This window comes from Rattus norvegicus, chromosome 13, assembly GCF_036323735.1.
Source record: "Rattus norvegicus strain BN/NHsdMcwi chromosome 13, GRCr8, whole genome shotgun sequence".
In the NCBI taxonomy this organism is placed as follows: Eukaryota; Metazoa; Chordata; class Mammalia; order Rodentia; family Muridae; genus Rattus; species Rattus norvegicus.
The window spans coordinates 50,173,717-50,186,224 of NC_086031.1; the positions used below are offsets into that span (position 1 = coordinate 50,173,717).

The following is a 12,508-nucleotide window of genomic DNA, read 5'->3' on the forward strand; positions in this document are numbered from 1 at the left end:
GACACCAGTCCTGCAGGGTCCGAGAGACCAATGGCCCTTGCCCAGTACCCTTCCCTGTGCCTGCGTGCGGTCCCCACTGGTCCTGAGCAGTATCTGCCTTAGCCCAGCCATATGTGAGGGAGGTGGGAGATTGCCCGACCTTTACCATCAGGGGCACCCACCTGGGCCCACATGCACAGCTGAGCAGCCTCCCCTGTCCTCCCCAGTGACCTGACAGTGAAGTTCTGGAGCATGCGGCGGCTACCAGCAGCCCACCCCTGAAGTTAGGACTGAAGGTGGCCAGACCCTCAGACCCAGCATGGAGAGGAAGCTTGGGGCCGACCTTACCAGACCAGCCAGCCAGGTTCACCGAGGACAGAGGGTGTGGCCCTTCTCTTGCTCTGCTTCCCCCACCACCCCCTCTGCCCCTCCCCTGCCTCCCGAGAAAGTGGAGGCCGAGGAGGGAGACAAGCTGTGAAGCCAAAGGGCATGATTCATTCCCCCTGACACCCCGCCTGTCCCCTGCCTTTTCCTCAGCTGGCCACATTGTCTCCTGCTGAGCCAGCCCTGCCCCTCTCCCAGGCCCTCAGCCTAGGGTAAGACTGAAGGAGAAGCAGGGAGAAGCCCCGTCTATCTGCCAGTAAGCTAGCCCCTTCTGGGTCTCCAAGCCCCACCCCCGGAGCCACTGCACCTGCCTCTGAGCCCACCCAGGTAGTTCTCAGGTAACCATGGAGACCAGATGTAAGCAGCGGAGTCCTGCAGCTGACCCGAAACCCTACAGCCACCCACAGCCAATCCCGGTGGGGCCCAGTCCTTCCTCGAGGTTCCCTTCGGCTGGGACCTCCGTGGAGCTGCTTAAACAGTTCCTTTGGGGAGAAGGTCAGCAATACTGCAGTCATTTAATGTATTGATTTTTTATTTTTATGTTTTGCTGTTGCCTCCTGGAAACTGACTTGAAGTTTCTTCCCATTCGTCCCTCCGCTCCTGGCGGGGGGTCTTCTCTCTGGCGCTCCAGGGCCCTCCCTCTGATGACTCTCAGATGAGGGAAAGTCCTCTCCACTGACCATTGTTCCAACCCTGCCCATCCCGGCATACCTTCTAGGATAGACCAGGTCTCTAGGCCGCCTGATGCCACAGTGCCTTTCTCCATCCTGAGGCCTGGCATCACGCTGGGCAGCCTTATGCTAGCCATGCCCGCAGTCCACATGTGTCTTCTCCTCCAGGGCCTTGTGCCCACAGCCCCTGGTCATAGCGTCCACCCCAACAGCCCAGGACCAGGGAGCCCACGCTCCCAAGAGTCCTGGGATGTCGCTTGGTGGACCTCCACTATGTAGGTGTGGGTAGTAAGGATACCACATCCTTTGCCTAACCCCCAGCCAATTATGTCGTCCTCTCCCTCCCCACAAGGGGACAGGGAGCATCCTCAGCTTCTTTTCCTTTAGTTGTCCCAGAAACTGGTTTTGAAGCCTTAAAACCAGCCTGGGCCAAATGCCCTCCCTTTTCAATTAGCACGAGGAGGCACGGACCCCTTGCTTCTCCCCTTAGTGCTGTGAACGCAGCAGCTGTTGGGATGAGGCGAAGTCAGTGTCTAGCGCCCCCTACCGGATCGACTCTGAATTCATAGGACTGGGCCGTGAGAGGGGCCAGCTCCATTCCTCACCCCTGGCTTCCCCTGCCCTTAAACTGGTCCACGCTTATTCTAATGCTTCACTGGTCTTGTGCATCCTGGTCTCATTCTGGGATCCCCGGCTCCATTGAAGACGCGGTGACTTGCAGACTTTGGAGAGCTAGCGTACCACCTCTGCACTTAGCCCTTCTCCCTCAAGTAACACTGGTGCCTGTTCATGAGGCCCTGGGATGAGAGAGTTAGGAGCTGATAAGACCAGACCCTCTCTGGACCATGCCAGAGCTGTGTCTGAGGCAGAAACTAAGAGAAGTGTCCCGCTTATCGGTGGCTACTGCCAGACACGGTGTTAAGTCTGGGATATTTAGAACGACCTACCTGGAAAGCAGGTCATCTGGAACCTGGACCGCCTGTCTGCAATGGCCAGAGATCCTCCTCCCTCCGCTCATTCTGGGAGTGTTAAGGAACGTCCTTAGCACACAGAAGTGACCACATCTTCTCCTTTATCCCTCTCCACCTGAATGGACAGCCTGGACCTTACACCCTGTGAGAAAACCCAGAACCCGTCTGCATGACTGTTTACAAACTACAGAAACACGTGAGACTCGTGTCCCGACCCCACAGGCTGGGCCGCCCCAATCCCCCGATGCCTGTACTGTATAGCTGCAAGGCTAGTTCTTGCACAAAGTGTGTGTGGTCTTACAGCCCCCCGAGAGGTGCTCACTGGCATTACCCCCTCTGCCATTTCTGATGGGTCACTACCTCATGGCGGGGCTGCTGTGCTGTCCCAGCGAGTGTCATTGACTAAACTTGAAATACTTCGGAGCTCTGAGCTCATCGTCACCGAGCCCTTCTGAGCTGTGTTCTGGGGACGTTGGAGTCCCTGACCACCCACCCTTTCCGGGATGTCCAAGGTACAGGGGCAGGCTCCCCAGCTCCACTCATTGCACAAGCATCCTACCTGTTGGAAGCACAAACTGGTTGTGATTTGAGCACAGTAGCAGGTCTCTGGGTAGACAGCATGAGCAAACTTGGGCCCAGGAGCTCTTTCCCAGGTGGGCTTCGTCTTAGGCTAGACGAGAGCTGCCCGTGTCTGTAGCTGACTCACCCTGTATTTCTGGGAATTATTACTTAACTTCTTGTGCCCAACTTAGGACTTGAGGCCCAGGCCACCTCTGTATGCTGTGGGGGTCTTCCCTAGATCCCCACACCCAAAGCCTTTAACAACCAGAGTATAGCTGGTACCCCACCATACTGAGCCTGAAGAACTTGGACCCAGACTCCCATCTCTTGAGCTAACCCCAACATCCATGCTTACAAAACTGATAAGCTTGCATCTGGATGGAAAGTGTCTACTGTCCCCACTCTCTTTGGCCTTTCCTGTGCACAGTCCTGGGCCAGGACCCATTCCAGTATTAACCAGTTCAGTGTTTGGTCTTGTTGGAGAGACTTGACAGCAGCCGGCTCATGGAGAGGCTGCCTGGAGCAGCCTTTGAAGACTGCAGAGGAGAGAGAGAGAACTCAAAGAGTAAGAGCCTGACCCAGCACAGCCCTTGATGTGGTCAGATCGCCACCACAGCTACTTGAAAAGGGACAGCCGAGGGTCTGGGAGTAGCCTCCCACCGCTGCCCCAGCTGCTGGCTTGGGATCGTCTTAGGCTGTGTGGCTTGGGCAAAGCACAGTTTAAAGCACAAAACCACGTGGGGAAGATGCTGCCTTGCTGGGGGATTCTCCTGCTTCCCTTTGTGTTGATAGTGCAGGCAGGGAGCTGCTGGGAAGGCAGGACATCTGCCCTGTCCTTGGAGGCCTCCCCTGGAGTGTGGCCAGGTGCAGCAGGCACACCCCTTTGGCTGTGCCTCTTATGTTTGTGTGGGCAGGACCTGCCCTTCGGAGAGCAGTGAATTCCTTCCCACCATGTGGCCCAAACCTGCCACATCTGTCCCTTTGTCCTTTCAAACAAGAAACCGCTGGCTGCTCCCTTTGATGAGCACAGTGGCCAGTGCCACCACAGACCTTCCTGAGCCCAACCTGTCACCTCCCGACTCCTAGGTCTTCACTGCTCCTTGTGTGCAAGAAGAGAATCTGCAGGGAAAGTTCGGTTTCTTTGACATCACTGTTCTGTCCCCCGTGTGTCCCCCCCCCCTTCATCTCCAGCACCCAGCTGGCCTCCCTTTGCCCCTCCCTTTCACCTTCAATCCTACATCCGGAAGGCTCTGTCAGAAAGTGGGAAGTCAGAAAAGACCACTGATGTCTCAGTGCCCTGCCCCGCCCTGCCATGCCACCAGCTCTTAGAGCGGTTGCCCCTCCCTGGGCTGCAGGGTCTCTTTTGGCTCATGCGCTCTCCCGTGACGTGGTAGCACAAGGTGTGTATATGTTTTGTACCTCTGCTGGCGACTGTACATAGTGTATGAAAGTTATTTAAGCCTCAGGCTGTACATTTCTGTTCTGGAATCGGATGTGTGTGTTCTAAGAGCTTGTCATAAATAAAACCATTGTTCACAGAGGTGTGACTAGTGTGTGCTGTCGACCTGTGGCTGGTGGCTCTTTCTTAGGAGGGAGGTTGTTTCGGGGCAGGTGTATGAGACTGGCCTTTGTGACACACTACCCAGGTACTGTCGAAGGTGTTCTTTGCTGGATCATCCCTACCCCTGGTAGTAGGTGATGGTCTCTTTACGAAATGAGCACAGTGACTCGCCGGGACACAGCACAGATTTGATCAGCCTGCCCCTCCAGAGGCCTCACTCTCCTTCACTGACACAGCTCGTGCCTTCTCAAGGACTTGGGACGCAGTGTGTGGTACGTACTAGATAAGTTTGGTTGCCTCGCCACATACAGAAAGAAGTCAGAAGTGTAAATATCCCGGAAAACTCGTATACGAGCTCTGGCACGGCTGTGGAACGGAACCCAGAGCCTCGTGCATGCTAAGCACAGGGCCTACTGCCGATTCACCCTTGGTGTGTCGGCCCACTCCTTACCATCTACGACTGGAAGGCTCTGTTTTATGACTTCCGTATAACCAGGAAGCCAGGAGCACCTTTTGCTGCTTTGGCTTCCAAGTGGAAAACCAAGTGGCTTCTAAACGAACCCCTGCTGCTTAGACTGACCCACCTAGCCGGAGTTCCATGCTGGGTGGGGAGGGATTTGGAAAGAGATCTTGCTACAGCCGGAGAGCCAGTGAGGGAGGACCCTTAGCCACAAAAGGGGGACACTGTGTGCATGCTTGCTGTCTGTCCCCAGCCTCCCGGGCGGAGACAGAACCTCCTGTCTTGGAGGATGGGGTGGCTTCCTGTAGATCATTGATTTTGGCTGGGCAACTGAGTCCCACCCCATGCCAGAATCCTGCCCCACCCCTGCCCTCCAAAGTTTATGTTTTACACAAGATCCCATTCTACCCACAGACAGCTGCAACCCATTGTGAACTGTGGGAAGTGACAACTGGGTGTGGCCAACTGCTGCTGGGATGGGCACACAGATGGGCATGAGGTGGGACGGGGCGCTTCAACAGTGTCCTCTTCACACCGACTCCTCCCCTCATGTCCCGGAGGGTTGGCAACAACAGTTTCTCAAATTCAGGTCAGCCTGTGGGGACGCCAACACCCTTGGCAAAGGACCCAGAATTAACAGATTCTTAAATATGGGAGGTGGGAGTGGGCTAGAGAGATGGCCAGTGGTCACTAACACTTGCTGTTCTTTCTAAAACTGTATTTAAAGCTGGGCATGGAGGTGCATGCCTTTAGTCCTACCACTTGGGAGGCAGAGGGATGTGAATTCCTGAGTTCGAGGCCAGCCTGGTACAGAGCAAGTAACAGGATCGCCAGGGCTACACAGAGGAATCCTGTCTCAAAAAAGAAATAAATGTACTAATTAAATGTGAAAATAAAGCTTACTTAAGGATTTATTTTTAATTGAGTGTGTGTCCTATACACATATGTGCAGGTACGCATGCCTGTGTATGTGCATGCACATGGAGGTCAGAGGTTGATACCAAATGTCTTTCTCAAGCACGCTCCACCTCGTTTATTTATGCGTTGGTATTTTATTTATTTTTGATTTCTTGAGACAAGGCCTCACTATGTAGACCAGGTTGGCCTCGAACTCACAGAACAGTACTTGCCTCTGCCTCCAGAGTGTTGAGGTTAAAAGCATGTGCCACCACACCTGGCTTCCAATTTACTTCTGAGATAGGTCTCGCTGACTCGAGAGCTTGCTGATTCAGCCAAAAAGCCCTAGGGATGGATCCTCCTGTCTCTGCCCCCCGCAGGGCTCTGGGTTACACCTATGCACCCCCACACTCTGCTCTCTTCTGTGGGTTCTGGGAGGATGAGCCAGATGAGCAGACACTAACGAGTGAGCCTCTTGTAAGAAGTTAGTGCCGGGGTTGGGGATTTAGCTCAGTGGTAGAGTGCTTGCCTAGCAAGCGCAAGGCCCTGGGTTCGGTCCCCAGCTCCGAAAAAAAAAAAAAAAAAAAAAAAAAGTTAGTGCCATCTACAGCCTAAGCTGGATGGCGCCACAAAGACATGGTTTTCCAAAACCCCATTTTATACACAAAGGCAATTCAGGCCCAGAGAGGCCAGCAGAATTAGCTGAAGAGGTGGTAGAAGAGAAGTTTCTAGAACCAATTCTTTAATACCTGTATCTAGGTTTGACTAAAGAGAATGGGGTGGTGTGAGGACACCCAGTCTGGATGGTGGTTTTATCCCCCAAACCTGTTATTGGCTGTTTTGTTTGGCTTTATTTTTAGTAGAAGATACTACCCTTGCTTATAGCAAGGCATATTTACCCTTTGGGGGCAAGGAAAGAGCTACAGGGTGTATCGGTCTATCTGTATGTACAAGAGTCCTGGGTAGTTCTTACTTCCATGTATAAAAATTGTTCAGCTCAGAAAGCTGAACTGGGAGCAGCTCATGGTGAACCAGGAAACAGACCGAGGGGAAGTGAGAGACAGGCCACCCAGCCAAGGCAGAGATTAGTGGGGCCTCTAGCCACCTCTGGGCTTGTTTGCAGGCAGGTGAACTTGCAAGATAATGCAAGAAAAGTGTGGCCTGGGTGGGGGGGACTCCACGTTCCTTGTGTGTAGGAGACAACTGGGAACGTCAAGGCCCTGCTTCCCAGTGATCAGGACTCCAGCCAAGCCCGAGCATACTTGTGCATGGGAGGAGCTGGCATTGTTTGGGAAGTTAGATTGTTGTTCTATAAGCTTTCCCCAGTGACTGAAGGTCAGGGTACTAGAGTGGTGAGGTGAGAGGGGCTACAGGAGCTGTAGATGAGCCTGTATAGACCTAGCACACCCCAAGGACTCACTGCTGGACAGATTCCAACAGGGGCATGAAAAAGAGCAGGCACTGACCTAGTCCCCTTAGGATGCATGGCAGGGGAAAGACACTCTGGCTTTGACAAAAGACACTTTGGCAGGACAGTGAATAGACTTCTGATATCTGGGTCCAGGGGCCATTTTGGCCACAGCCAATTGTTTGGAGCAATGCCCAGGGGAAGCCACACTCTCTGTGATATTCTCTCTCTCTCTCTCTCTCTCTCTCTCTCTCTCTCTCTCTCTCTCTCTCTCTCTGTCACACACACACACACACACACACACACACACACACACACAAAATCACTTTTCTGCTTCAACTAGCCAGAAGGGACACTGTTGTCTATCAGCAAGAACATTGCCCAGCCACTAGGAGAGTTCAAAACCAGCCTGGACCACATAACAAGACAAGCATCTCAAAATAAAGGCTGGATATTGCAAGACACACCTATAATCCCGGCACTCAGGAGACTGAGGTAGGAGAACATGAGATTGAGGTCCCCCTGAACACATGGCGAGATCCTCTATTAAAAAAAAAACAAACAGCTGCCCAGTACAAATGAATCCTAGATACCTCCGTGCTTAACACGCAGTCTGTAATTCAAGTTGATTCAAAGAAAACCACTTCCTCTGACGTTAGGCCACAAGGCTGAATGGGAGTGGGCACGAGGTACCAGGGCCAGAGAAGCCAGCCTGACCCAGATGCTTTCTACATACAAGGCTGCTCATGCCCACAAATTGACATCTGTCTGTTAGGGTTTAAATCTCAGCCTGTGCCCGGACAAAACACACCAAGACAACAGTTCCACGTGGAGAGGTTTAATGAGAGAAGAGTGGAAGAAAAGAGGAAAGGCTGGCCATGGGTACCACGTGGGGGAAAAGGACCGGTATGGGGAGAGAAAGGACAGAGGGGAAGAGCAGAGAAGAACAAAAGAGCAAAAAGATGGAGAGGAGGGGGCAAGCAGCTCCTTTTATAGTCAGGCATGGCTGGCTGTTGCTAGGCAACTGTGGGATGGAGCATACCTGGCTAGTCCCAGGTAGCTGTGGGGGTGGAGCTTAGCATACCAACACCGTCTCCACAAAAATCACGGTATCTTTTTTTTATTAGCAGAGTTCCGCAGGGACACACCATTTCTAGTACAGGACTCAAGGGTTAGCCTGCTGACACAGTGTTGATGGTGCGCTTCATCTTGAACCCTAGCGTGCGGGCTCAGCAGTATCTCCATTTGGTCCTCCTCCTCATGCAGAGGCAGGAGGACGGGGTCTCAACTGGTATCACCTTCTCCTTGGCTTCTAGGATGTAGAAAGTCTGCACGGTGAGGCAGCTGACTATGGGGTCAGGGTCTTTCTGCATATACCTGAAGGCTTCAACAGATACGGGGGGGGGGGTATAGTAAGCAGAAAAGTGGCAAATTGGTAACCTTTAAAATGAAAGTAATGACTTCCTCTACAAGTCCACAGTGTTACTTACAATCAAGACCCCCAACTTGCCCCAGACTCAGGAGGCAGAAAACAGGCTGCTCTTTTGGTCCTTCCCCAGCTCTGTCCTCCTTTGTCCTATGTGGAGTCCTCTGACCCCCAGGAGAGCTGCAGCCCAGCACAGGGCCACACCTGGGGGTCACTGTGTCATGATTATGATTGGAGGGATAGGAAGGGGGCACAGTGTGCAGAGGACGTGTCTCGGGGACAGTGAGAACACGGGTTCCCACACTATAATGTGAATAGGGACAAAGCTCCTGAGAGAAGAGGCTGAGGACACTGTGGTACCCCAGGGAAGAAGGTAGGTAACTCCTGACAGCCTCAGACTCAACGGCAGTTGAGTGTGGGGAGCAGAGGAGCTCTGACTGATAAGCCAGACCTCTGTGCTTCAGATATGGGGCTTCTGTTTTCCTGGAGGACTGTCTTTATGAGCCCTCCTGCCTTCACTTCCAAGACAACCCTCTGATACGAGTACCCCTAAACGATTCAAGCAGTAGGCAATGGGGTGACCACTCACCTGCATATTCCTCTTCAATTTCCTGTTCCTCAGCCTTGTCAAGGTTCCAGATGATCTGTCCTACAGGGGCACATAGGCACTCAGCGGCCTCACAAGGGGCCAATGAGCTCGAACTGTAAGTTATCTGATGAGAGTCATCATCCTGACCTTCTGTCTTTCCCACCCTTACCAGCCTTAGGGCTAGATGTGCTTCCTGAAGCTAAAGTGCTTCTCCAACTTTGTGAAGGGCTCTAGGCAATTGGACCGCTTCAAAGGTGCTGGTCCAAGAGGTGACAGGAGATAGCATCCACCTGTCCTTGAACTTGCTTCACTAGGGGCAACCCGCAGACCTGCCTGCCCCACCCGTTGGCAACTATGCTGCCCTGGTTTCTTAGGAGTTGCCCGTTCTGCTAATTGACAGGTCATCCCTACCCAACCAGGGGCTCCCTGTGGTGGGAGCAGATGGGAGTCCTTACCAGGGACTCTTTAATTATCTTGGGTCCTGTAATTAAAGTCTCACATGCCCAGCCCTCAATAGGTCTGAAAAACCCAACTTCAAGGAGACAGTGGCTCCAAGAAGATAGAGGACCATCGTACCTGCAAACCACACAGCCACCTGGCGGATGGGCCCCTGCGGACTCTTGAAGAGAGCCACACACTGCTTCAGAAACCAGAGCGTCTTGCTCTTTTCCTGTCTTAACTGGAAGAAGCCACGTTAGGTGACACAGCTGCCAATTCTCTTGCCTCTCAAGCTAAGCGGGACGGTAGATAGATACCATCCCAACCTCAAAAAGATCTTTCAGAACCTCCTATAAATTCACCCCTCATTTCTTCCATGAAGCTTTCCTAGACTGACCAAGCCATAGGAATGACAATGTATACAAAGGCCCTGGCACACTGAGTCTTCAGTTCTACTGGTGTCCAGGTTTACATGTAACCACAGTCTTGGACATTTGAATACTTGGTCCCTAATCGATGGCACTGTTGGAGAGGTTTAGAAAGAGAAGTATGTCACTGGCGGCAGGCTTTCCGAGTTTAAAGACATGCCATTTTGAGTTGGTCTCTCTGCTTCATGTTTGTAGTTCAAGATGTGTGCCCTGGGATTCCCGTTTCTGCCACCATGCCTTTTCTCCACCACCATGAACTCTAAACCCCTGGAACTGTAGTGCAAATAAACTCTTCACGATGTTTAATCACAGCAATCGAAAAGGAACGAATCCACTAAGCATGACCCATTTCTCCCTGGGAAGATGACATCGTCTGGGAAACTTTCTTCAAGCCCAAGCTGGACCAAGTTCCCTGCCTTTGTACTAGAAACTGATTTGCTCCTCCTTACCCTTTTCCGAAGTACTCTGAAGTGACCGATTCATGTGCCTATCTCTGCCGGGTTAGCAAGCACTGTGAGGGCAGACAGCACCAGGAGGTGGCCTGCACAAAGTAGCAGTCACTCATAGGGCTTGGGAGTAGAGGGAGGGGTTGGGGGCTGATTCCTTTGTACAGAAACAACGATGCATCAGCTGCTGGCTTACCAGGGCACCAAGGATGGTGAATACGTCACTCTTGGCGAAGACCTTTTTGAGTTTGGACCAGTGCAGGATGGTAGCTATGTTGCAGAGGATGAGCCTACAGACCTGGGGAGATAAGGGGCTCAGTACGTGGAACCATGGGAATGAGGCTGGGCAACGATGCAGGGGGGCCCAGGAGAGAGGCGGGGAGCAGCTCATTTAGCCTTCCGTGTATTGGAGACTCAGAAACTGTAGGGATCCAGGCTTAGGAGAAAGGTAGAGCCTGTCTAGGCATCTGGCTCTACTGAAAACGTTTTCACCCCCATGAAGAAGTTGAAGGGACGGTTCTAATGCTTTTCCCAGTAGTAATGCTGAGTCCCACACAGAGTGCTCTCCAGCAACCTTTGGCACCATGGCTTTCCAACCCAAAGTGGTCTCTCTGAAAACAAATGTCCCCACTTTTAGCCTCCCTTGAAACTTGCTTTTTCTATGTATCCCAGGCTAGCCCCAATTGGCACATTGGGGTCACCGAATTATACCACTTAGGTCTGTCAAAGTCCTAGTACTCCATTCAGGTGTTCCCTGCTTTACAGAAAACTGAGCTCATCATGGGGGGGGGGGACCCATCCCTTTCTGTCATGTGCTCGGCAGCAGCCTTGGATGTATCTAAGGGGTCTCCTGTTATAAACCAAGTCAGCTAGCTGCAGCACGTGCTTCTAGGCTCCTAAGCTCAGAACTTGGCCTGTCATAGACCAGGTCTCTAGGCTCTGCCCAGCATTTAACCCACAACTGGAGCTCTCCCACCTTTCTCCCACCTTTTTCCACATTTCTTCCCACTGGTAAGGCAAGAGCATAAAGTAGTCTAGAGAAAGACTACAAGGGCCATGGCAACGAGGCAGAGACAGAGGAGTTAGTACCATCATGAGACTTCCTGCCTCAGAGTCTGCATGTCCACAAACTTCTACTAGAGTTGGTAGCCAGCTGGGTCAAACCGGAACTGGAGGAGACTCAGCACAACAGCCAATCAGTCATCTCTACTCAACCTCCCCAACGTCAAAAGTCTAGCGGCCACCCTCAGTGTCATACAATCCTGTCACAGCCCTGTCCAAGGGCTTACCATGTTCTGCATTAACTTCCAGTGAGAACTGAATGCCAGGCTCCACGGTCCGGCTTCTCACCTCCACCACGGCGGCATTTACATCCTTCAGGTGTAACACAAGGAGGACTAGCAAGTTGAGGATCTGGTGCCTCAAGGGAAAGACAAGGGTCATCCTCGAGACCTTAGCCAGGATACTTGCGTAGATCTCGAAGACTACCAGACGCAGCTGCTCTGACTCCTGGGTAAGAAGTTAACACACTCAGGAAGACATAGACACCTCTGTACCTGCACTGGTCACCCAGGTCAGAGCTCTGAGCTCTGCTCCCACCAGCATGTATCTCCTATCTACTTTGACCGCTCACTGGCCCAGCTCTCATGCACTGCCCTCATTGGCCCTCCTCTTCTGACTATAGTAAATCAAGAGTGCAGATGCAATCAGTCCTCAAAGTCGATACTAGGGTCAAGGGAAGGGTTTTTTTTTTTTTTTTTTTTTTTTATAATAGCTCTACCCTTCTCCACCGGGTCACAGCCACCTCAGGTAAGAGATCTCTTGATCCCTCAGGGGCTTTACCTCCTCAAAGAAGTGTTCCAGAGTGAAGATCAGCTTAAGGACGAAGGAGGAGGAGTGATGCCAGGTGAGGTCCTTGAGGATGCGCTGCAACATACGGAAGGTCTCCATCACCAGGTCACTGCTGAACGAGTAACAGCATCTCAGCACGTAGGGCTGCAGGATGTGGAGGTGCCTTATCTACAGAGGAACAGCCACTCAGAAATACAGTCAGAACACACTCCCCACCAGCATTTGCCAGCGATCCGGACCCTCACACAGACCCGTAGGCACAAGGTCTCATGCATTTCACTCGAAGTAGAAATAGCCCCAAGAATGGATGGTGGTGGTCAGATTGGGCTGCCAATTGGGTACCTGGCATCCTGTCCTTCATGGACAGAGGTGAGAAGACCCTGCCTTTTGCACCATAAATTCCCCTCCTCATTGCTTTCCTCACCCTCACCCCCGATG

At 52.4% G+C, this 12,508-nt stretch overlaps 2 protein-coding genes across 10 annotated transcripts in view; one reads left to right on the forward strand and one right to left on the reverse strand.

The window, feature by feature from the left end:
* Positions 1-4,106, forward strand: part of Kif21b (kinesin family member 21B) — a 49,981-nt gene extending 45,875 nt beyond the window's left edge. For all 3 annotated transcript variants that reach the window (NM_001415800.1, XM_006249856.5, XM_006249857.5), the window contains one exon: positions 207-4,106. In NM_001415800.1, the coding sequence (NP_001402729.1) occupies positions 207-261 (55 nt within the window). In that variant the 3' untranslated portion in view covers positions 262-4,106. The remainder of the gene's footprint in view (positions 1-206) is intronic.
* Positions 4,107-7,996: 3,890 nt separating this feature from the next.
* Positions 7,997-12,508, reverse strand: part of Mroh3 (maestro heat-like repeat family member 3) — a 35,452-nt gene continuing 30,940 nt past the window's right edge. For 5 of the 7 annotated variants that reach the window (NM_001412863.1, XM_063272536.1, XM_063272535.1 and 2 more), the window contains 6 exons: positions 12,062-12,238; positions 11,570-11,728; positions 10,416-10,517; positions 9,484-9,586; positions 8,908-8,967; positions 7,997-8,276 (listed from right to left, as the gene is read on the reverse strand). In NM_001412863.1, the coding sequence (NP_001399792.1) occupies positions 8,122-8,276; positions 8,908-8,967; positions 9,484-9,586; positions 10,416-10,517; positions 11,570-11,728; positions 12,062-12,238 (756 nt within the window). In that variant the 3' untranslated portion in view covers positions 7,997-8,121. Of the gene's footprint in view, positions 8,277-8,907; positions 8,968-9,483; positions 9,587-10,412; positions 10,518-11,508; positions 11,729-12,061; positions 12,239-12,508 lie in introns of those variants that run through there. The other 2 variants (XR_010056928.1, XM_063272537.1) reach the window with 2 other exon arrangements.